The sequence below is a fragment of the Bos indicus x Bos taurus genome, chromosome 3, assembly GCF_003369695.1.
Source record: "Bos indicus x Bos taurus breed Angus x Brahman F1 hybrid chromosome 3, Bos_hybrid_MaternalHap_v2.0, whole genome shotgun sequence".
Taxonomy (NCBI): Eukaryota; Metazoa; Chordata; class Mammalia; order Artiodactyla; family Bovidae; genus Bos; species Bos indicus x Bos taurus.
This window is the reverse complement of record NC_040078.1, coordinates 82,140,707-82,164,581: the sequence shown is the minus strand read 5'-3', so window position 1 is coordinate 82,164,581 and position 23,875 is coordinate 82,140,707. Positions and strand designations below refer to the sequence as shown.

The 23,875-nt window shown below is 36.2% G+C and overlaps 1 protein-coding gene across 2 annotated transcripts in view; it reads left to right on the top strand.

Moving 5' to 3' along the window:
- EFCAB7 (EF-hand calcium binding domain 7) overlaps positions 1 to 23,875 on the top strand; it is a 55,010-nt gene that overhangs the window by 17,055 nt on the left and 14,080 nt on the right. The window contains exons 4-11 of one of the 2 annotated variants that reach the window (XM_027537031.1): positions 373 to 459; positions 1,008 to 1,203; positions 1,668 to 1,789; positions 9,419 to 9,560; positions 12,426 to 12,535; positions 18,642 to 18,799; positions 19,638 to 19,771; positions 23,396 to 23,544. In XM_027537031.1, the coding sequence (XP_027392832.1) occupies positions 373 to 459; positions 1,008 to 1,203; positions 1,668 to 1,789; positions 9,419 to 9,560; positions 12,426 to 12,535; positions 18,642 to 18,799; positions 19,638 to 19,771; positions 23,396 to 23,544 (1,098 nt within the window). The remainder of the gene's footprint in view (positions 1 to 372; positions 460 to 1,007; positions 1,204 to 1,667; positions 1,790 to 9,418; positions 9,561 to 12,425; positions 12,536 to 18,641; positions 18,800 to 19,637; positions 19,772 to 23,395; positions 23,545 to 23,875) is intronic. The other variant, XM_027537032.1, reaches the window with a different exon arrangement.

Below are 23,875 nucleotides of genomic sequence, written 5' to 3'. Positions count from 1 at the left end.
ATTTGTAAATCAGTGATAAGTTCATATGTGAAAAGTAAAAGAGAACTAAAGTATAAATGAGATTCAGAAACCATTCTGTTTCTTGGTACAGCATGAGAGAGTATTCTTACTCTAAATTTAATAGTAGTTATTCTTGAATCTATGATATATATATTTGAAATTTAGTAAACTGAAATTCAGTTTTTATACACTTTATAAAATTGTGAAATTTTATTTTATGTAACAGGTTCATTCTTGCTTGACATTATACTCATTCTGAGATTTTTAGTGTAACATATATTCAAACTTACCTACAGAAAAGATTAAAATTTCCATTCTCCCCATACATGACAAAGTAATCGTTATGTTGCTTTAAATACTTTTTTCTTCCAGAAAGGTGAAAAGATGACTCGAGAAGAAGTAAATGCCATAATAAATTTGGCTGATGTAAATGCAGATGGCAAATTTGACTATATCAAGGTACATAAGCTCATTCTGATGTAAATTTGCCTACTGGATAGAAGAGGTATTTTTAAAGAGGCATATCATTTAAATATTGACAATGATATATATATGTACTAATTTTACTTGAAATTTAGTCTCTCCAGTCCAATTGTAATCTGATGACTACATTAAAAATAATATTATCAACTTAAAATACATGCATGTGCATACACACACGAACACACACTGTCTTCTCTGAAATATGCCTTTTTGAGAGTGGAAGAATCATAAAAATTATTTAGAACAAATACAAGTCTACACATGTCTTGTAAAAAAAATAATAAATCACCTCTCTTTGTGTAACATTTTATTTTCATTCAGGGTATGGCCTCCTCATTGAATTATGGCTGCATTTCACTAGGGCACTTGAGGGTGGTCAGTCTGATTCAAGAAAATAAAATGAGTAACCTAGTTCAATAGGAAATATATTCCATCTATCATTCTTGCCTACTAATGTACATTTTCTCCTCCCAAATGTATGATTGAATGTTTTATCCACTGGAATACTTTTTTGTTTCCTGTAGTTTTGTAAATTATATATGGCAACCAATGAACAGTGTCTCAAAACGACTCTAGAAAAATTGGAGGTTGACAGTAAACTGAGGCGTCAGCAGTTTGGAAGCCACGTGGAAGGGTCCCCTGAAAGGGCCCCATCACCAGTAGCAAAAGCATCACCTAGAATCATAAGAAAAGCTGATCAGGAATCATTCTCAAATAAAGGTATTTACTTTTCTGTTAAGAATTAAGGATTGTAGTCCTTAATTTTTCCTTCTGTCTTAGCTTATCAGTGATAAATGAAAACCCAACTTTTGATAGCTACTGTTTCTGGACTCACTTAACTATAAAAATCTAGTAAAGTAAAATTTTATTATGGAACTTGGCTATGCTCATTATGTTTTATTAAAACTAAAATTTCAGGCCAAAAGATGACATATTTAAATAAAGAATCTTATTAGTAGGTCATAAATTCTAAATTAAATAAATCTTATTAGTAGATCATAAATTAAAATCATAAAGAGCCATTAAAGCCTTATAAATATAAAATCTTTTGAGTTTATTTCAGTAGGAAGAACAAAGAGAATGAAATTAATATATAGTCCTTTCATACTACACTGTGTTTAGAAACAGACTTCTTATCCACAGCTTTTCATAATGTAAGACTAAATAACTATTACTTCTTACAGGTGACACCAGGAATTCTTCACTGGCAACAGCTAGACAGTTCAAAACATCTGTTTCTTTCACAGTTACCATGGGTGCTGATAGCAATCAAAACTCAAAGTTAATTGAGCCACACTCAATAAAGGTATAGTATTTTAAATGAATGGATACAACTTTTTCTGAAAACAAATTTGACATTAAATTTATTAATGACTATTTAATGTTTACAGAGAATAGGTAAAGTTTATGAAGTAATTCTTTGAGGATTTTTGGGGATCGCAGCATTTCTACCTATAAGCCAGTCCTAATAAGTTAAATGATGAATAGGAATATTAAAAGGACTGCAGTTTAAAAATAATGATTCTTCAATTTTTGAACTTGATGAGGAGATTATGCGTGTACTTTGCCAAGCAGTTTTTTGGTTTTAACAAATACTTTTAATAGGTGCTTCTTATAAATAAATCATTCATTCAATATCAAGTTCCTTTGAGAGAAAGACAGCAAAGTCACTTTACTAAGTCAATATTTGTAGAGTGTTAATATTGATCTTCTTCCTTTGTTTTCCCTTTCTAGACTCAACCTTTACTAGTTTTCTTTCAACAGAAAATAATAGCTACAGAAATATAAAACATTAACTGGAAACTGCTAGGATACATTAAAAATGTGTATCTAGGGACCTCTGTAAAAGGGGGGAAAATGGTTATGACCACATACTATAACTGCTGTTAGAAAACTGAACTGATTGTTCTCAAGAGCTACATTTTTGTTTCAAATAACAACTCTGTATTTGTTATTGAACTCTGAAGTCCCTTATATCTTTAAATTGCTAGACAGTGACATTTGTTCTATATTAAAATTTTAAAACATTATCTCAAAGGAATTTTGTTCAGACTGTTTAGGAATCTGTACACCCTAAGCAATTTGGTGTGCATGTCCAACATGTTCACACACAATATTTAGTGTTCCAACAATATTATTTTCCACCAATGGAAACTTTCTGTATTTTGCAACTGAATTAAATGCTAATGAAATCAACTTAGTTAAATATCTGTTGTTTACCTGGTTTAATTATATACATAAATATAATTTTAGCCAGTATAAATAAAAATTTATTCTATCCATGTGGCTCTGAGGGTAAAGCATTTAAATATTAATGTGGGTTATATTAAGGCCAACTATTTCTGTGCTTCATGCTGTTATTTATTGGGCCTATACCAATACCATTCCTTTAATTTAGTTCTGCTCAACAAATATTCGTTAAAAAGGTAACAGTGCAAACTATTTTTAGTGTAGTGGGCACTGAATAAAAAAATGAAGATTTCGGTCTCATTATTAATAATATACCAAGTTAGTATAGCATAATATTTCATTTATTAATTCATTTATTCAACAAATATTTATTTATGCCTTGCCACACAGCTTGTGAGATCTTAGTTCCCTGATCAGGAATTGAACCCAAGTCCTCAGCTGTGAAAACATGGAGTCTTAACCACTGGACTGCTAGGGAATTCCCACGACAACAAATATTTATTGAATGACTCTTTTGTGCCAAGCATTGTCCTAAGGTGCTGGTTAAAACCTTAGAATGGACAGACCTGTGTTTAAATTTTAGCTTTGTCACTTAATAACTGTGTGACCTTTGATAAGGTGGTCAGCAGCCCTTCTGAATTTTAGTTTCCTTATCTATAAATTGGAAGTTGTTAAATTTAGTGTGTTTTTTAAAGATTTAAACACCTAACATATATAAACCATTTATCACAGTGCCAAGGATATATTAATAGTTTTACTTTAATAAATAATATTGTCGTTAATATTATTATAAGAAAGTGAAGTCGCTCAGTCATGTCCAGCTCTTTGCAACCCCATGGACTGTAGCTTATCAAGCTCCTCCATCCATGAGATTTTCCAGGCAAGAGTACTGGAGTGGGTTGCCATTGCCTTCTCCAGGGGATCTTCCCGATCCAGGGATCAAACCCAGGTCTCCCGCATTGCAAGCAGATGCTTTACGGTCTGAGCCACCAGGGCAGTCCAAAGTGAAGTTGCTCAGTCGCGTCCAACTGTTTGCAACCCCATGGACTATACGGTCCATGGAATTCTCGAGGCCAGAATACTGGAATAACATTACAGATGGATTCATTACCAGCTGAGCCCAAAAATACTGGAGTGGGTAGCCTATCCCTTCCCCAGTGGATCTTCCTAACCCAGGAATCGAACAGGGGTCTCCTGCATTGCAGGTGGATTCTTTACCAACTGAGCTATCAGGGAAGCCCAGTATTATTATGGAACAAAGAAATTACTGCAGGTCTTAATATGGGAATGACATGATGAAAGATAATTTAAGAAAAGTTATTCTACTATTGTATTATGTATGGAGACTTCAAATTAAGGAGACTATTGAGAGGGTGATAGAGGACAGCTAGGCCAAGAGTAGTACCTGAACATAGTAAGGAAGGGACAGATCTAATAGTCCGGGGGTCCCCAACCTTTTTGGCATCAGGGACCCATTTCGTGGAAAACAGTTTTTCCATGGACCAGGCCAGGTGGGGAATGGTTTGGGGATGATTCAAGTGCATTACATTTATTGTGCACTTTATTTCTATTCTTTGGCTATCTCAGGATATTCCACCTTGACCTTTGGGTTAGGATTTGCTCTCCTATGAGAATCTCGTGCTGCTGCTGATCTGACAGGAGGCAGAGCTCAGGCAGGAATGCAGGCGATGGGAAGCACTGTAAATACAGATGAAACTTTGCTCCCTCTCCTGCTACTCACCTCTTGCTGTGCAGCCTGGGGGCTGGGGACTCCTATAATAGACAAGGCCAAAATTAATCTGTAGGCCATAGTAATTGTGTAACAGAAGACTAAATCTTTGCATCTAATTACATCAACAACAAGGAAAGGTATTTAGGTATTAGGAATTAGGTGAGAGGTAGTAGGAGAATTTAATGATTGAATGAAGAAGGCATACTGTCAACTTGTAAATTCTGTGACTTTCATATAAAATCTAATGTCTTTTGGAAATACTTCATAGCTTTCATATTTCTTACCTGACATTTTCTTGTCCTTTTCCTGATCTTGATATTGCCTACTGTTTTGTATTCTCTAATACTTCTTACATGAGCAGAAATGATTTTTTAAAAAATCTGTGATCCTTTTGTTATTCAGCAAAATTTAGTTCTTTGTTTGCATTTTACTTTGAGGTTACTTTTAAATTTTTCTTAAATTTTATATGTTTCTTAAGTTTCACAACAACTCTAAAAAGTACTTGGTTAGGAATATAGTTATTGTATAATTTGTTTTAATTGAGATTGGTAGAAAAAAATTACTAAGAGAATTATTAAATTTTCTTCAAGGACTTTAAATCTATTTTAAACAAGTTTAGTACCTCAATTTTATGTGTAGTGGAGAAGTATGGAATTAGGACAGATAAGAAGGGTCTTTTCAGAAATTAGAAAATTATTGTAATGGGGTACGCATAAAGCCAGATTGTAAACCATAAATCCACACAAATGATAAAAGACTTGAATTATACCCTTCAAGGAGGAGGAAAATATAACCTTTACAGGAACTATACATGTATTACTTTCTGTATGCTATACATAGGTACTGTATCACTGTTCTTTTCTCAGCCCTCAATTCTATCTAAATATTTACTTTAGATTTTATCATGTACAGGGAATGTCAGAAATTTTTCTTAAAGAGAATAGCTTCAGTTGACAGTCATGGCTAAAATTAGAGAAAGTCATGAATTATAAATTCCAGAGATTCAGTATTATATCCAGACCCCTAGTTAGAAATGCCTACATCTATTTTACATATATGTTCCATGTGCTTGGTCGCTAAGTTATGTCTGACTCTTTGCGACCCCATGGACTGTAGTCCACCAGGTTTCTCTGTCCATGAGATCCTCCAGGCAAGACTACTGGAGTGGGTTGCCATGCCCTTCTCCAGGGCATCTTCCCAACCCAGGGGTCAAACCCAGGTCTCCTACACTACAGGCAGATTCTTTACCATCTGAGCCACCAGGAAAGCTCATTTTACATATATTTATGTATAACATGTAAGTTATATATGTCTATATATGTAAAACAAGAAAAATATAAACATTTTATTCTTGAAATGGTTGTCTAACTTAATTTTTATGAAAGCTCCAGATAATAATTTTCTTATAAAAGTCTCACATTTTCAAAATGTTGATCAATTCAACTTGTTGATTAGGTTGGCAATCCATATCAATTTTTTCCCTTATAAATCATCTATTTAACCTCTTGTTTTTAAGTATGTACAGTTTATGATTCTTTATTAACAAAAAAAGTTCAACAGCAGTCTGTTTACTTACTTTTCTTAACAGACAGCAAATAGCCTTCTAATAATGTAATAGAAGGTAATCTTTATAAGAAACAACAGTGATGTTGATGATGGTGATGATGACATACAAGTTCCTCTTTTGACCAAGTCCATAGCAGATGAAGGGCTTCCCAGGGGGCGCTAGTAGTAAGGAACCTGCCTGCCAATGCAGGAGACATAAGAGATGTGGGTTTGATGCCTGATCAGGAAGATCCCCTGGAGGAGAGCTTGGCAACCCACTCCAGTGTTCTTGCCTGGAAAATCCATGGACAGAGGAGCATGGCAGGCTGAAGTCCATGGGGTTGCAAAAAATCGGACATGACTAAAGCGACTTAGTGTGCACGCAGACACGGCAGACCGACTACTTAAATTCTGCCTCACCTAAACCTTTAATAATGCAGAATTATATGTCAAAACAAATTAAATTCTCTAGTGTTCCAGGAAAAATATAATTTTACTGATAAATTTAAGTTTTTGATAGCTAGAATTTTCAACTTTACTATTTTTAATTTATGCTTTTAAGCATTTCCTTGTACATTGTGAATGGAATAATATTTGTATATGACAAATGAATTTTTTCCTTTTATATGAATTTACTTGAATTGGTAGAATATAGCACCACCTTATGCCCTGTGTAAGAATTACAAGCTACTGTTTTATTTCTGCTTTATATTGTCAAAAATTATACATGGAATTTCTTACTCTAGCATGCTAAGATTTTATTTTTTAAACTGAACCTTCTTTCATTTTTCTCATAACACTCAAACTGTCAACTTAATCTATAATCCTTTCAAATTAATTTATTTGAAAGAGCCAGATATTTTGTCAGTACTTTTTTCCTTTTAATTTATAACATTTTAGTATAGGTCCTAGAGAAAAAGCTTTGTGTGATTGAAAGTCTATTTGTTTTAAAGGAAATTTGGGGTTGAATAAGCATTGCGTGTTTAATAACTCTGATAGATTTAAAGAATTTGAATTCTTCCTTTGAAACAAGAGAGATACAAATTCTCCTAATTGTGTTATTTACTATTCAAAAGAATATGATTATCATATTGAAGTTTGGTTGATTTATATAGTATGGCATTTGGCTTTCTTCTATTTTATAATAGCTATTGTCTTAACATTTTCTAGCCTTCTTAACCGTGTATTATATTTGATGTCTTTCAAAGAAACTTATAAATACTCTTCTACTTATAGCTTTTCTAAAATTAGAATTTTGGAAAGACTTCTAATAAAAATTTTAACTCATTCCCCAGCCAAATTTTATAAAAACATGTCCTGTCAGCCAGAAATATCATAAGCACGTGGAGAAATTCTTCGTCTTTGAGTTTCCCAAATGCCACATCCTGTCATCCAGCCAACTTGTCCTCTGTCATCCCCTTTTTCTGCCCTCAATCTTTCCCAGCATCAGGGTCTTTTCCAGTGAGTTGCCTCTTTGTATCGGGTGGCCACAGTATTGGAGCTTCAGATTCGGCATCAGTCCTTCCAATAAATTTTCAGGGTTGATATCCTTTAGGATTTGCTGGTTTGATCTCCTTGCTGTCCTAGGGACTTCTCTAGCATGACACTTTGAATGAAAGTATCAATTCTTCGCACTCAGCCTTCTTTATGGCCCAACTCTCACATCCGTACATGGCTACTGGAAAAACCATAGCTCTGGCTATACAGAGCTTTGTCAGCAAAGTAATGTCTCTGCTTTTTAACACGCTGTATAGGTTTGTCATACCTTTTGTTCCAAGGAGTAAGCATCTTTTAATATCATGGCTGTAGTCACTGTCCTCAGTGATTTTGGAGTCCAAGAAAATAGTCTGTCACTGTTTCCATTGTTTCCCCATCTATTTGCCATGAAATGATGGGACCAGTGTACCAGGCAAGGTGCATTGCTTTTTAGTTTCATTTAAACATTTTTTTAACCTAGGGGTAGGAGGCAGCTATCAGAGAAGGCCATGGTAACCCACTCTAGTACTCTTGCCTGGAAAATCCCATGGAAGGAGGAGCCTGGTAGGCTGCAGTCCATGGGGTCGCAAAGAGTCGAACATGACTGAGCGACTTCACTTTCCCTTTTCACTTTCATGCATTGGAGAAGGAAATGGCAACCCACTCCAGTGTTCTTGCCTAGAGAATCCCAGGGACGGCGGAGCCTGGTAGACTGCCATCTATGGGGTCGCACAGAGTTGGACATGACTGACGCGACTTAGCAGTAGCAGCAGTAGCAGGAGGCAGCTATACCCATAATTTGAACACAATTAAAAATTTTTTAGCTACTAAAATCTGTTTTTTTAGTAAAAAAAACAAATAATTATATTTATACATCAATATATGTATAATTCTGAATAATGCATTATCATACTTAATAATTTCATAAATATGAGGTTTTAAATCATTAAAATATTAAATATTAGATTAAAAATCATGGCAGATATTAAGTGCAGGAAAAAAGAATTTTGAATATAGCTGATAGTACGGAGAGAAAGCAAGGCCACCTAAATTCAGATATAGGTTTACAATCAATGAGAATTGTGAATTAAGCATATCACTTTATTTTTCAGACATTAAAAGAGAAGTCTGTACTGAGTTGCTTTTTAGATTTCTACCTTTAATATTCTGTAATTCTAAATTAATATCCTTTATCATTCCAGTTGGGTAAATGTAAATACAAGGAGGTTAGTTGAAAGTCTATACATACTCTTACTCATCATTAATAGTTGTACTTTTGACTGAAGCCCGCTTTGAACTTCACTGTGTTATAAAAACTTTGAATTTACTACCCTAAATATATTTTCTTTTTTTTTAATTTTATTTATTTTTTTAGTTGGAGGATAATTTTTGCAATATTGTGTTGGTTTCTGCCATACATCAGCATGAGTCAACCATAGGTGTACATACAGCCCCTCCCTCTTGAATCTCCCTCCCACCTCCCAAGCATCCCATCCCTCTAGAGCTAATTTAGAGAGGTCTTTCTCAAAACTAGTATTTATCAGCATTTTGCTATAGCTGTGAAGTGAGTTTAGTGTTTTAGTTACCTAGACTTGAAACAAGTATTTTGGTTGTCACATACTTTGTCTTTTAAATATAAAATCCTACTGCTTTTTCTCTCAACATATCAGTTTTAACAATCCTTAGTTCTCCATTCTTAATATGCTCTAAGCACTAACCTCACCCTGATTATTGCAGCAGCATGTTTATTTATTACTTTGTTTCAGTACTTCTCCAACTCTCATGAACTGTATTTTTCATATTTCTCCTATTATATCTTTTCCTAATTTTTTGTTACTTAAATACTGCCTCTTAAAGATGTCACAAATTCCTGGATGGCATTGGCTCTAGTTGACATTTCTTTTTATATCTTCCCTAGGTTTTTCTTCATTGCTCTTCATGCTGGAAACTTGTAATGAATATTCTTTGAAAAAAATTTTTCCTTTATTCCAGGAGTGGCAATGTGTACAATCAAAAGGTTGCTTTTTCTTAGAAGAAGATGGTGAAATCATTAGTCATCAATACAAGATGCAAATAGCTCAGAGATCCCTGGTTTATATAACAATTAAGCCATTAAGCCTGAGTCAAGCTGAAGGCAAGTTTAAATTTTCTATATTTAAAAAATACATCACTTTATGCCAGCTTTAAAAATACTTATGTAAGTATTTGATGGTTCTAGTTAGTGAAGAAAATGGATTTGCCTAAGAAACATGGTTACGTACATTTAAAGAAAGTTGTTTATACACTATGTTGTCACATTATGCAAAGTAAGAGACGTGGTTATATATTTGAAGAAAAAAAGTAATTTAGACGTTGACTGTGTTGTCATATTATTCAAAGAACAAAATGTTACCTGGTTTCCTCTTGACATAGAATTAACTTTTTATCCACTAATTAATCCTTAGCTTTTTCCATTTATCAATTCTTTAAGTGAATACACATGAGAGAACTTCAGTAGGAGCGTAATTTGGGACAAATAAGAGCTGCAAGTATTTTTGAATACCTTCAAAGTCCTATGTCATATGACTTAGTCCTTATTTAATAATTTTTGTATGGTAATGGTAATACTTTTCTGTACACCAATGATAGATAAAAATTAATGATTTCCTAGCGTCTACAGTCGGAGAAGGCAATGGCACCCCACTCCAGTACTCTTGCCTGGGAAATCCCATGGACAGAGGGGCCTGGTAGGCTACAGTCCATGGGGTCGCAAAGAGTTGGACACGACTGAGTGACTTCACTTTCACTTTTCACTTTCATGCTCTGGAGAAGGAAATGGCAACCCACTCCAGCGTTCTTGCCTGGAAAATCCCAGGGACGGGGGAGCCTGGTGGGCTGCCGTCTATGGGGTCTCACAGAGTCGGACATGACTGAAAGCGACTTAGCAGCAGCTATGTAATAAACTACCCCCAAAACTCAGTGGCTTAAAATAATTAAACATTTGTTTGCTCATGAGCAGGTCTATTGAACAGTTTTTTGGTCTGAACTGAGCTTGGCTTTTTTCTGTGGAGCTCACCCATACCGCTGTGATCAGCTGCAGGATAGCTGGTGGCTGGCTTTAATTGGTCTTGATTGGGCTCTTTTCTTTGTGTGGGCCTCAGCTGAGACAACTTGGTTTTGCCTTGTGTAGTCTCTAATCCTCTAGTAAGTTAGCCTGGACTTGTTCTTATGGTATAACAGGAATCTGAGAGAGAAAGCAGAAGCAGCATAGGCCTGGGATCAGAACCGGCACATTACTTCTGTTACTCTCTGTTGTTCACAGCAAATCACAAGGCAAGTACAGATTTATAAGGTGGAGAAATAGATTTGATCTCTTGATGAAAGAGCTGCAAAATCACATTGCAAAGGGCTGTGAATGCAGACAGGAGCAGCCATTTTTTGCTGTCTTCCACAGGAAGCAAGGGAGCAAGTTTAGTGGATGTAGGGGTGGCGGAAGGGATGGATGAAGAGCAAGGGGCAGGTAGAGGGAATCCTCTGTTCAGAGGCTCTGAGGTGTAGAGTGCGCCTGGTGTTAGAACAAGGTGGCTAGAGTGGCTGTAATGAAGTAGGGAAGGAGAGAATGGTAAGAGATGAAGACAAAGGAGAAACAAGGACGAAACCAGGTAGAGTTTTGTTTTTTGCCATAATGTTGTAAAAGTGCATAACTTGGACTTTTACTCTGAAAGAAATAGAAATGAAAAACCCTTAGGAGGCTGCCATCAAGATTTTCTCTTCATCTTTGATTTTCAATAGTTTGAATATGTGTCTTGATGTTCTTTGTTTCTCTTGTTGATGCTGTTTTTGAATTTTGGAGAAGTTTATTTTTTAAGTTGTTGTTTGTTTGTGTTTATTTTTTGGTATTTATCCTATTAGAAAGCCCTGAGTTTCTTGGATTTATGTTGGTTATTGTTTTTAGAAAATGTTGAATCTTTGTTTCTTCTGCGCTCTCTCTTCCACTTCCATGCCTGACATCTTGTTTTCCTCTGTGCCCCCACAGATCAGCCATGCTTGCATCTCATCCCTCCTTAGAAGGGTCTGTCTTTCCTTGGATTTCAGACTTCATGGTAATCCTGTGACCTCATATCTTATGGGTTTAAGAAATGCTATGATTTTGTAGTTTGTGCATTTTTTTCCTATTGTTAGGATGGGAGCAGCTTTCTTCCAACTTTCAACTCTATTAGAGGATTTTGAGTAGAGATGGAACATTTTCTGACATTTTAGCAAGAGCAGTCAGGTTGTATATTGAAAACAGATTGAAGGGTACTCAGGAGAAAGCAAAGAATGCTTTTGCTTTGAACGGAGGTGCAAAGGAGATAAGAAGTAGAAGATTCTGGATGTGTCTTGAAGGTCAAACCATAGCATTTCCTGAAGCTTGTTTATGACATAGGAGGGACGGAAGAAGTTAAAGATGATTCCAGGATTTGGGGGGTTGAGCAACTGGTTTGAGATACTCTTCTCTGTCTCTTACCTGAGATAGAGAAGACTATAGATGGACAGTTTTTTTCTTCAGGTGTTTGGATAGTTTTAGGCATAGAAATCCAAGTAGAAATGTCAAATAGGCAGTTGGATATATGGGTCTAATGTTCCTAGGAAAAGTCTATCAGGGGATATGAATGATGTCTAACATCTTTTCCTCCTATGCTCCTTTACAAGTGAGCCAGTACTTGTATCTTGTCCCTTCTTGAAAGGGTTGTTTTTCCTTGGATTTCAGTCTACTTGGTTGCGTTGCAACCTTAGCTCTCTAATGAGTTTTTAAAATTTATGATTTTTAGAGGTGTATATATGCAGAATGTTTCTAACAAGATCACTTTGTATAGTTATATGTCTTATTGAAAATGTCTTTTGATGTTTACATATGAAAATGGATGTGAATTAAAAAAAATAATTCAAAGGGGAAAGAAACCATTAACTTCTTTTTAAAATAGGAAAGATCTAAGTAGTGATTGCTTATTTTAAGATGTTTGGGGTTTTTTGTTTATAGGAAAACCATCCCCTTGGTTGTCAGTTGATACTGCCTTATATATTCTTAAGGAAAATGAAAGTCAAGCAAATCTACAACTTCTGTATTTTACCGAACTACGAAATAGAGAAGTATACATGTTTATTTTCTAATGTATAGTTAAAAGTATAATATGATCTCAAGTTTGGGGAAAATAATAGTTTTTCTATATATCTTTAACCTTTTTTTCTTCTCTTTCAATTAAGGTAAATACAATTCTTATCATTATTCATATGTTTTTATTAATTGTGAAGGATTTTAATTTGCTGAGATTTAAAAATTGAGGATTTATTGGCAGCCTTGACTTTATAACTTATATGTTGTGTGCGACATTATAATTCACTTTCATCTTTTCTGATACCCTGATGCCCCCCCCACATGTGAACATTTTTTTTCTTATACTCAATAAAAATGATTGTTGCCAGGGAATTTTTTCCCCTTAATTCAAGCAGTTCAACTTTGAAAAAGTTCCTCTAGATGTTTGTCTTACTTTTAGTACTACTGCAAAAAAGAAAAACTTCATATCCTCAGGCTTTCCTCATATTAGAGGGTCTAAAAATAGATTGATCTGAAGAAATGCTTTCAAATGATTTTGTATGTTGCCCATGGGGTTGTTCTGATCTTTTCTAATTATATATTTACTCAGAGGCCAAATATGTGAGGCAGATACATAAATGTGGCTATTTATTTTATGAGGAATACAAAATACATCTGCTACACAGTAGCATGAATAATACTATTCAAGAGCTTACTGCAATATCATATTTAATCTTTATATAGGCCCAGCGACAGACAAACATTTCCCTGATGGAATGTTATATAAAAGTCTTTATTGTCGGCTTCCTAACAGACAAGAATAGTTATAGTCAAGAAACAAATAAAATGACAAAAGTTAATGTTTTGACTAAACTCTTCTTCAAAACTGACTACATAGTTAAGTTCAAGATAAAAAACATTGTCTAAAACAATGGCTTTCCTACTTTGTTTTGTCTAAAATTACTTTCTTGTGATATTGCATATATAAAAATCTTAGTACATAGCAAGCCTGTAGTAAAATTTGAATGAGTTTCTATTTACCTCTTTACTGTTTACTCCTCTGTTTATCTGTAATACGTCATATTTACAAAGGATTTTTACTTTTAGTTTCACAGTTATTTTCTTTAAGAAGAGTTTTGTGCCCATGAAAGACTTTGCATTTGCCAACTATGGCAATTCAAGTTTATACGTGGAGACAAGGAGGTTCATCAGAGAACGTATGTTAGGAAACAGCAAGAATTGTTTTTCACACATGGATATCAGTTTATATCTGGCCAATCTAAAAGATTATGATTTCCAAAAGATGAGTTTGGTCAATGTTTAATTTTCAAAATAGCCCTCACTTATATTGGGTTGCTTCTTATAATCCAACATAGGACATGGTCACTTTAGTATGATTATCATTCCTCTGACTTGTGAGAGCAGAAATAGGGCTGAATTGAGAATTTGAATGAGCAACTTTGTTTTGCATTTGAGGGTTTCCAAAGTGGCTTAGTGGTAAAGAATCTGCCTGCAGTGCAGGAGACATAGATTTGATCCCTGGATCAGAAAGATCCTCTGGAAAAGGAAATGGCAAGCCACTACAGTATTCTTGCCTGGAAAATCCCATGAACAGAGGAGTCTGGTAGGCTACACTCCATGGGGTCACAAAAGAGTTGGACATGACTTAGCCACTAAACAACAATAAATTCTGTGCTGAAGCAGAAATACCTATTTGCTTAGATATGGGCTTCCTCTGTGGCTCAGCTAGTAAAGAATCCGCCTGCAATGCGGGAGATCTGGGTTCATCCCTGTGTTGGGAAGATCCCCTGGCTACCCACTCCAGTATTCTGGCCTGAAGAATTCCATGGACTGTATTGTCCATGGGGTCGCAAAGAGTCAGACACAACTGAGTGACTCACTTTTACTTTATACACAACTAGAAAATGCTTCAGTTCTTAGGTTTAATATATTTGACAGAGACAACTCCTAGGTTTTATAGGAAGCCATTGGGCTCCAGAAAGCACCTAGAAGGTACATGCTGCTAAGTCGCTTCAGTCGTGTCTGACTCTGCGTGACCCCATAGACGGCAGCCCACCAGGCTCCTCCGTCCATGGGATTTTCCAGGCAAGAATGCTGGAGTGGGGTGCCATTGCCTTCTCCGTAGAAGGTACGTAGGGATGTCATTTTGTTTTCTTTCATACAACAGGAAAATAAAATGTTTTCCTATACAAATGTCTTGGCACTAATTATAAATATCCTATGATGGAAAAGAATTTGTATAAGGTAGGTTTATCTGGGATTCTACCATCTTGTTTTAGAGTACATATTACATAAATAATAGTAAAATTCCAGTGTTTTTGTTCACATTGGATTTTTACAAATATGGCTAATTCATACAAATAGTGAATTCTTTTAAACTGTATTAAACTTTTATTTTCTGTCAATAAAATCTGAATTACAAATCATATATTTATATTTGAATCATATTCAGTTCAGTTCAGTCACTCAGTCGTGTCCAACTCTTTGCCACCCTATGGACTGTAGCACGCCAGGCTTCTCAGTCCATCACCAACTCCCGGAGCTTGCTCAAACTCATGTCCATTGAGTTGGTGATGCCATCCAACCATCTCATCCTCTGTTGTCCCCTTCTCCTCCCACCTTCAATCATTCCCAGCATCAGGGTCTTTTCCAAAAGTTAGTTCTTCACATCAGGTGGCCAAAGTGTTGGAGCTTCAGCTATAGCGTCAGTCCTTCCAATAAATATTCGGGACTGATTTCCTTCAGGATTGACTGGTTTGATCTCCTTGCAGTCAAAAGCATCTATTCTTCGGCACTTAGCTTTCTTTTTAGTCCAACTCTCACATCCACACATGACTACTGAAAAAAACCATAGCTTTGACTAGACGGACTTTTGTTGACAAAGTAATGTCTCTGCTTTTTAGTATGCTGTCTAGTTGGTCATAGCTTTTCTTCCAAGGAGCAAGCATCTTAATTTCATGACTGCAGTCATCATCTGCGGTGATTTTGGAGCCCTCCCAAATAAAGTCTCTCACTATTTCCATTATTTCCCCATCTATTTGCCATGAAGTGATGGGACCGGATACCATGACCTTAAGTTTTCTGAATGTTGAGTTTCAAGGCAACTTTTTCACTCTTCTCTTTCACTTTCATCAGGAGGCTCTTTAGTTCTTCTTCACTTTCTGCCATAAGGGTGGTGTCATCTGCATATCTGAGGTTATTGCTATTTTTCCTGGCAGTCTTGATTCCAGCTTGTGCTTTATCCAGCCTGGCATTTCAAATAATGTACTCTGCATATAAGTTAAATAAACAGGGTGACAATATACAGCCTTGACTTACTCCTTTCCCGATTTGGAACCGGTCTGTTGTTCCATGTCAGTTCTAACTGTTGCTTTTTGACCTGCGTACAGATTTCTCAGGAGGTAGATCAGATGGTCTGGTATTCCTATCTCTTAAAGAATTTTCCACAGTTTTTTGTGATCCACACAGTCAGAGGCTTTGGTGTAGTCAGTAAAGCAGAAGTAGATGCTTTTTTGGAACTCTCTTACTTTTTCAGTGATCCAACAGATGTTGGCAATTTGATCTCTAGTTCCTCTGCCTTTTCTAAATCCAGCTTGAACATCTGGAAGTTCACAGTTCATGTACTGTTGGAGAATTTTGAGCATTATTTTGCTAGCGTGTGAGATGAGTGCAATTGAGTAGTAGTTTGAACATTCTTTGACATTGCCTTTCTTTGGGATTGGAAGGAAAACTGACCCTTTCCAGTCCTCTGGCCACTGCTGAGTTTTCCACATTTGCTGGCATATTGAGTGCAACACTTTTACAGCATCATCTTTTAGGATTTGAAGTATCTCAACTGGAATTCCATCACCTCGACTAGCTTTGTTCGTAGTGATGCTTCCTAAGGCCCACTTGACTTCGCATTCCAGGATGTCTGGCTCTAGGTGAGTGATCACAGCATCGTGATTATCTGGGTCATGAAGATCTTTTTTGTATAGATCTTCTGTATATCCTTGCCACATCTTCTTAGTATCTTCTGCTTCTGTTCAGTCCATACCATTTCTGTCCTTAATTGTGCCCATCTTTGCATGAAATGTTCCCTTCAGTTCAGTTCAGTTCAGTCACTCAGTCGTGCTCAGTCATGTCCAACTCTTTGCAACCCCATGGACTGCAGCGCACCAGGCCTCGCTGTCCATCACCAACTCCCGGAGTTTACTCGGACTCATATCCATTGAGTTGATGATGCCATCCAACCATCTCATTCTCTGTCGTCCTCTTCTCCTCCTGCCTTCAGTCTTTCCCAGCATCAGGGTCTTTTCAAATGAGTCAGTTCTTTGCATCAGATGGCCAAAGTGATTGGAGTTTCAGCTTTGGCATCAGTCCTTCCGATGAATATTCAGGACTTCCTGAATATTCGATGATTTCCTTTAGGATGGTCTGGTTGCATCTTCTTGCTGTCCAAGGGACTCTCAAGAGTCTTCTCCAACACCAAATGTTCCCTTGGTATCTCTAATTTTCTTGAAGAGATCTTTAGTCTTTCCCGTTCTGTTGTTTTCCTGTATTTGCATTGAGCAGTGAGGAAGGCTTTCTTATCTCCTTGTTATTCTTTGGAACTCTGCTTTCAAATGGGTATATCTTTCCTTTTCTTCTTTGCCTTCAGCTTCTCTTCTTTTCTTAGCTATTTGTAAGGCCTCATCAGACAATCATTTTACCTTTTTGGATTTCTTTTTCTTGGGGATGATCTTGATCACTGCCTCCTGTACAATGTCATGAACCTCTGTCCATAGTTCTTCAGGCACTCTCTGTCAGATCTAATCCCTTGAATCTGTTTGTCACTTCCATTCTATAATCGTAAGGGATTTGATTTCAGTCATACCTAAATGGTCTAGTGGTTTTCCCTACTTTCTTCAATTTCAGTCTGAATTTGGCAATAAGGAGTTCATGATCTGAGCTACAGTCAGCTCCCAATCTTGTTTTTGCTGACTGTGTAGAGCTTCTCCATCTTTGGCTGCAAAGAATATAATCAATCTGATTTTGGTATTGACCATGTGGTGATGTCCATGTTTAGAGTCTTCTCTTGTATTGTTGGAAGAAGGTGTTTGCTATGACCAGTGCATTCTCTAGGGAAAACTCTGTTGGCCTTTGACCTGCTTCATTTTGTACCTCAAGGCAAAATTTGCCTATTACTCCAGGTATCTCTTGAGTTCCTACTTTTGTATTCCAGTCCCCTGTAATGAAAAGGATATCTTTTTTGGGTTTTAGTTCTAGAAGGTCTTGTAGGTCTTCATAGAACTGTTCAGCTTCTTCAGTATTACTGGTCAGAGCACAGAGTTGGATTATTGTGATATTGAATGGAATATGAATCATATTAGGCAACTATAACCCAGAAAAATTACTTAAAGTTTTTTCTCTTTGTTTCCTGTTGAAATATTTGCACACAGTCAAAACTCAAAATAGTATTTTAAGACCATTTTCAATATAACAAATATTTCATAACTAGTTATTAATACTAATGGATAAAGTACATAGTATTATATTTTAGAAACTTTAGTTAGGACTTAGTGAATTCCCTTAATGCTGTTAAATGTTAAAAATAAATTCTAGAAAATTTTATAGAATCACAATTTGCTTTGTTTCATAAAGTCCACTACCTTCAAGTGAGTATATTAAATTAATATTCATTCATTTTATATGAACTATGTAACTTTACATAAAATATACCAGAAATTTGCATAAAATATAGCAGATCTTTTCCAAATACACATTAATCTTTCATGCTATAATCATTCAGTATGAAAGAGTATGGGTAGCAAGATTATCCAACATCCCATTTTAAAAACAGCCAAAAAAATTAAAACTATTCCCCTTAAGTGCATCACTGGCATGTTTGAAGAATATTGGGAAGATTTAGAAGTTGTATAACTTCTAACCTATTAGAATTTTAGTTATTTTATAAATATATAAAGAACTGCATCTAATATTACTGGATTTAGCATTAACAAAAAGAGTTTGAAGCCTGTAAAACAATGATAGAACCATAATAGAATTGGTGAATATTAGTTAAAAAAAAAAACTGTTTCTAATGCTTCTCTTTCATAAGAATGATTAAAAGTCATTAAGACTCATGGCGTTTGTTTGTTTTAAAAATTCTTTTGAGAAAAGACGTTTGGGTGGACTGGTGAACTAGGACCTGGAATTTACTGGTTAGTTCCTTCCACAACTGGCTGCAGGCTAAGAAAAGAAGTAAAACCAGTAACAGAAGAAGCCCAACTTGTATACAGAGATGAAACAGGGGAATTATTTCTTACAAAGGAATTTAGGTAAGTTTTGTTTATTAAAGTCCGAGGTATAACACTAGACTGGATGTGGATCAGTAGCCTGCCTTCCATCCTTTCCTTTGGCTAGCTGCAAACCCCAGCCCCAGTTTCTAATCAGTAGCTCAACTCATCCACTAGGCATCTGACTGTGACCTTCTATTCATAAGGTTTTGAATGGGATTGCCATTTATTTCTGGATTCCGTATAGTTGGCAAGTCAACTTTAGTTACAAATTTACTGATTTCTCCTCCACTAGAAATAGGTCCTGCTAATTGTACTATTGTCTGAGATAACTGTCTAATATGAAATCCAAATAGGGTAGTTCTCCCATATTCTAAATATGTAAGTAAGATCTTGCTACCAGTAGAGAGGAAGAAAGATGGAGACAGGTAAAAAGAAAAGGGGAACTTCTGTTTGAGTTCCTGCTACATGTTAAGATACTGCGGTTGCTTTAGAAGCTTGATTATGTCATGTAATGCTAGACAGAGTAGAATGTATATTTGGATACATTAACTCTGTCATTCACAAATACTGTTTTTATTTTATTCTTTTCCAGTATGGTTTATTACAAGATATTGAGTATAGTTCCCTGTGCTATACAATAGGACCTTGTTGTTTATCAATTCCAAACTCCCAGTCCAGCTCCCCCCAGCTCTCCCTCCCCTTTGGCAGCCGCAAGTTTATTCTCCGTGTCTGAGTCTGTTTCTGTTTCATAGATGAATTCATCACAAATATTGTTTAATGCCTTGATATAACTTCCTTTTGAAAGTTATCCTCATCGAAACCTTCTTCAGTCTAGTTGCCTTAGAGACAAATAATTTGCTATTTTTTTTTAATTTAGGTCAACTTTATCAGATATATTTGAAGTAATTGATTTAGATGGAAATGGTCTTCTTAGTCTTGAAGAATATAATTTTTTTGAATTGAGAACAAGCAGTGAGAAGTGTGATGAAGATGCTTGGGCTGTCTGCAGAGGTAAGCATTTTTTCTTAATGGGTGTGTTATATTCGTATATATACCCTTTCATCCTTAAGAAGTGAAATATCAAATTTCTCCATTGAATATTATAGCAGTTGCTGCTGCTAAGTCGCGTCAGTTGTGTCCGACTCTGTGTGACCCCATAGACGGCAGCCCACCAGGCTCCCCCATCCCTGGGATTCTCCAGGCAAGAACACTGGAGTGGGTTGCCATTTCCTTCTCCACTGCGTGAAAGTGAAAAGTGAAAGGGAAGTTGCTCAGTCGTGTCCGACTCTTAGCGACCCCATGGACTGCAGCCTAACAGGCTCCGCTGTCCATGGCTCCGCTGGGATTTTCCAGGCAAGAGTAGTGGAGTGGGGTGCCATTGCCTTCTCCGTTATAGCAGTTAGGACAGTTTAAAAATAGTAGCATTGTTTGTAGATCATAACAAATTAAACATTTATTTTTCTTAAATTGGTAGTTGGTATAGTACTCAAGTTAAAAGAAAATGTAAATTACTTACTCATAATTACTGCGTTCTTTGGAGCTTAGAATATAAAAACTTTGTCTTAGCTCTGATAGTGAAGACTGAAGTAGTGAAGAGACCCAAACTGTGCCCAGGAGAGGGCAGCAAAGAGCTAACAGACTGCTGCTACTGCTGCTTGCTAAGTCACTTCAGTCGTGTCCGACTCTGTGTGACCCCATAGACGGCAGCCCACCAGGCTCCCCCATCCCTGGGATTCTCCAGGCAAGAACACTAGAGTCAGTTGCCATTTCCTTCTCCAATGTATGAAAGTGAAAAGTGAAAGTGAGTCGCTCAGTCGTGTCCGAGTCTTCGAGACCTCATGGACTGTAGCCTACGAGACTCCTCCGTCCATGGGATTTTCCATATTAAGAGGTTTCCAGGAAGTTGTTTATGTATGTTAAGAATTGTTTTGTTTTTTGTATTTGAGTTGAATTAAGAAAGGCCACCCATGGATGTATGCTGCTGATAAGTCACGTCAGTCGTGTCCAACTCTGTGTGACCCCATAGACGGCAGCCCACCAGGCTCCCCCATCCCTGGGATTCTCCAGGCAAGAACATTATGGAGTGGGTTTCCATTTCCTTCTCCAATGCATGAAAGTGAAAAGGGAAAGTGAAGTCGCTCAGTCGTGTCCCACTCTCAGCAACCCCATGGATTGCAGCCTACCGGGCTCCTCCATCCATGGGAGTGGGGTCCCATTGGAGAAGCCAAAAATACTAACATGGGCAAAGAAAAATGAGAGTGAGGTGAAGTCAGTTGTTACTTGGGAGAAGACTGAAAAGAGGATAGAGCTTGTGTATTTAGTGAAAGTGAAAGTGAAGTCACTCAGTCGTGTCCGACTCTTAGTGACCCCGTGGACTGCAGCCCACCAGACTCCTCCATCCATGGGATTTTCCAGGCAAGAGTACTAGAGTGGGATGCCATTGCCTTCTCCAACATATACACACTACTATATATATAAAATAGATAACTCATAAGAACCTACTCTATAATACAGAGAATTCTCAATACTCTGTGATGACCTTTATGGGAAAAGAATCTAAAAAAGACTGGCTACATCTAAGGACTAAAAGGTCAAAGGAGAACGCCGGAAAACCATAGCCAACTATAAATCATAGAGCAAGAAGTCTGAGAAGGTTGGAATGTAGTCAAGAGAGAGATTAACTCACATGTTGCTGTCACTGGAGTAGTAATGTGTCCTAATCCTCTGGTTCTTGAAATGGTCTTGGCAGTCAGTGAGCTAGGGAGGAATCTGATCAATCTATTTTTCAAAAGAGCAAGTAAAGTAGAAGTATTATTAATATAAAGTTTTTTTTTAATCTTTTATTAACTTTTTATTTTGTATTAGGGTATAGCTGACTAACTGTTTTTAACTGAAGTTTTATGTAGTGTAATCAATAACAAGAAATACATATTGATTTACAATTTTAAACTTTGATTAACAAGATTGATAACACATAATAGAGTATTAGTTTTAGGAAGATGCAATCATCTTGTAACTTTATTGATATAATATTTTGATTCTCTTTCTCTTTGTCATACTTGTATGGGTATTTCTGAGTTCTCTGTTCTATTCCACTGAACCATTTGTCTCATCTTTCACTAATACCACACTTCTCCTGATTACTGTAGCTTTAAAGGAAGTCTTGAAGTTGGGTATTAACAAACTTTAAAAGATTAATGGAGAATTGATAATTTTAAGTTTTAAAAGTAGATTAGTTATTGATAGTCTCTATAGCATTATATCTATATACATTATTCTTAAAAGTAATTATTTCTTTGTATTATATATCAAATATTAATGTTTTCATCTTGCTCCTCTACTTAGTAGCTCCAGCTTCCATTTTAGTTGTTACTGTATCTCTCTATGATCTAATTTAATCTACATTTCCTTTTTTGTCTTTACAAAAGTTATGAATCACTTTCCAAACTCTAAGCATTTTAAACTATTAATCAGTCAACCAGTTTTAAACAGCTATGTCTCTGCCTCTTTTCTCACAGTAACGTGTATTAAAGAGATGTCTCAAATAAGAGTACCCATTTTCCTTGGGCATATTATAGATGGGAGTTGGAAAATAAAATCTTTCTTTGTTGTAGGGCAGTTAACAGAACATAATCCAAAATGAGTAGCTATTTTTTATCTATTTCATAGTCACATTCAAGAGTTATATATAGATATTTCTACATGAATTTTTGCTTATAAACAGTGTTAAAATGGGCATACTTAGATTTGTGTGGGACATTCATGGACTCAAAGTATTCCCTATTATCTAACAGTTTTTAAGGACCAGGGGACAATTCTATTAAAATTAAAGCAGTTAAGCATATAATAGTCTCCTTGAATCTGGCACCATTCACTTTTCCCTTTTGAAATACCAGTAGTTTGGGGGATATTACATCAAATTCATTTGCATTTAAGTGGCAAGTAAGTATTTTAATTTTTGAAATACAGTACTGGCTTCACCAGTATATACCCTAATATTAAAATACATGTTAGTATATACTCTGATAAGCAGGCAGCTTGGAATTTACCCAGAAAAATTAAGACTTCCTCTAATTTTGAAATATATTTGTACTATTTATGACTTTAGCTCTTGTTGAAAAACTAAATCTGTGATAGTGCTTATGCTGAGTTGTGGGAAATTAGAACAGTATCTCTCAAACATGTTTCGAACCACTCTTTTTTTTTTAAATATGGTCTTTGTTTATTTATTAATTAATTTATTTTTGGCTGTGCTGGGTCTTCGTTGCTGCGCGCAGGCTTTCTCTAGTCCCCGTGAATGGGGTCTGTCTCTAGTTGCAGCGGGTGGGCTCAGAAGTTGTGGCGTGCGTGCTCTAGGGCACAGGCTCAGTAGTTGTGTCACACAGACTTAGTCGCCCTACAGCATATGGAATCTTCCCAGACCAGAGATCGAGCCTGTGTCCTCTGCATTGGCAGGGGATTGTTAACCGCTGGACCACCAGGAAAGTCCTTGAGCCATTCTTATTTCACTTTGATAGTGCTCACAGATTCTTAAGGCCTCCTTCAAAGTAAACATTTATGAATAATAATATAGCCATTTTAGTAAATGTATGAACTTAAAATATGTAAGGAAGAAACTTTTGGTTGTTTTGACAGAGAATTTTGATACCAAGAAAAATGAACTAACAAGACAGGGCTTTATGGATCTGAATCTGATGGAAGCCAACGACCGAGAAGGAGATCCTCGTGATCTCTGGGTAACTCTGCACTCAATGGGCTACAATAAAGCTCTGGAACTGACGGAGGTAAAGCAGTCTTAAAGTTTGCTGTGGGTGTAATGTACATAATATTTTCCCCCACAAACATTTTCTTGACACAGGACTTTTGAATTGGGCTCTCAAATCCATGAACTTCAATATACAAATGAATCCTGGGTGCAACAGTATGTTTCTGCTAGTTTATGCAAGCTCTTATATGAAATTTAATTGCTCACAACATCTTAATAATTCAGGAACAAAAGTAGTTTGAGCCTATGATATGCAGGAAAAAGATTGGTAATATGAAAAGTTACATTTCTTAATTGGTGATGGCTGTTTGAGTTGCTAAAATTTCAACAGTTGCTTCCGTTCCGAGACT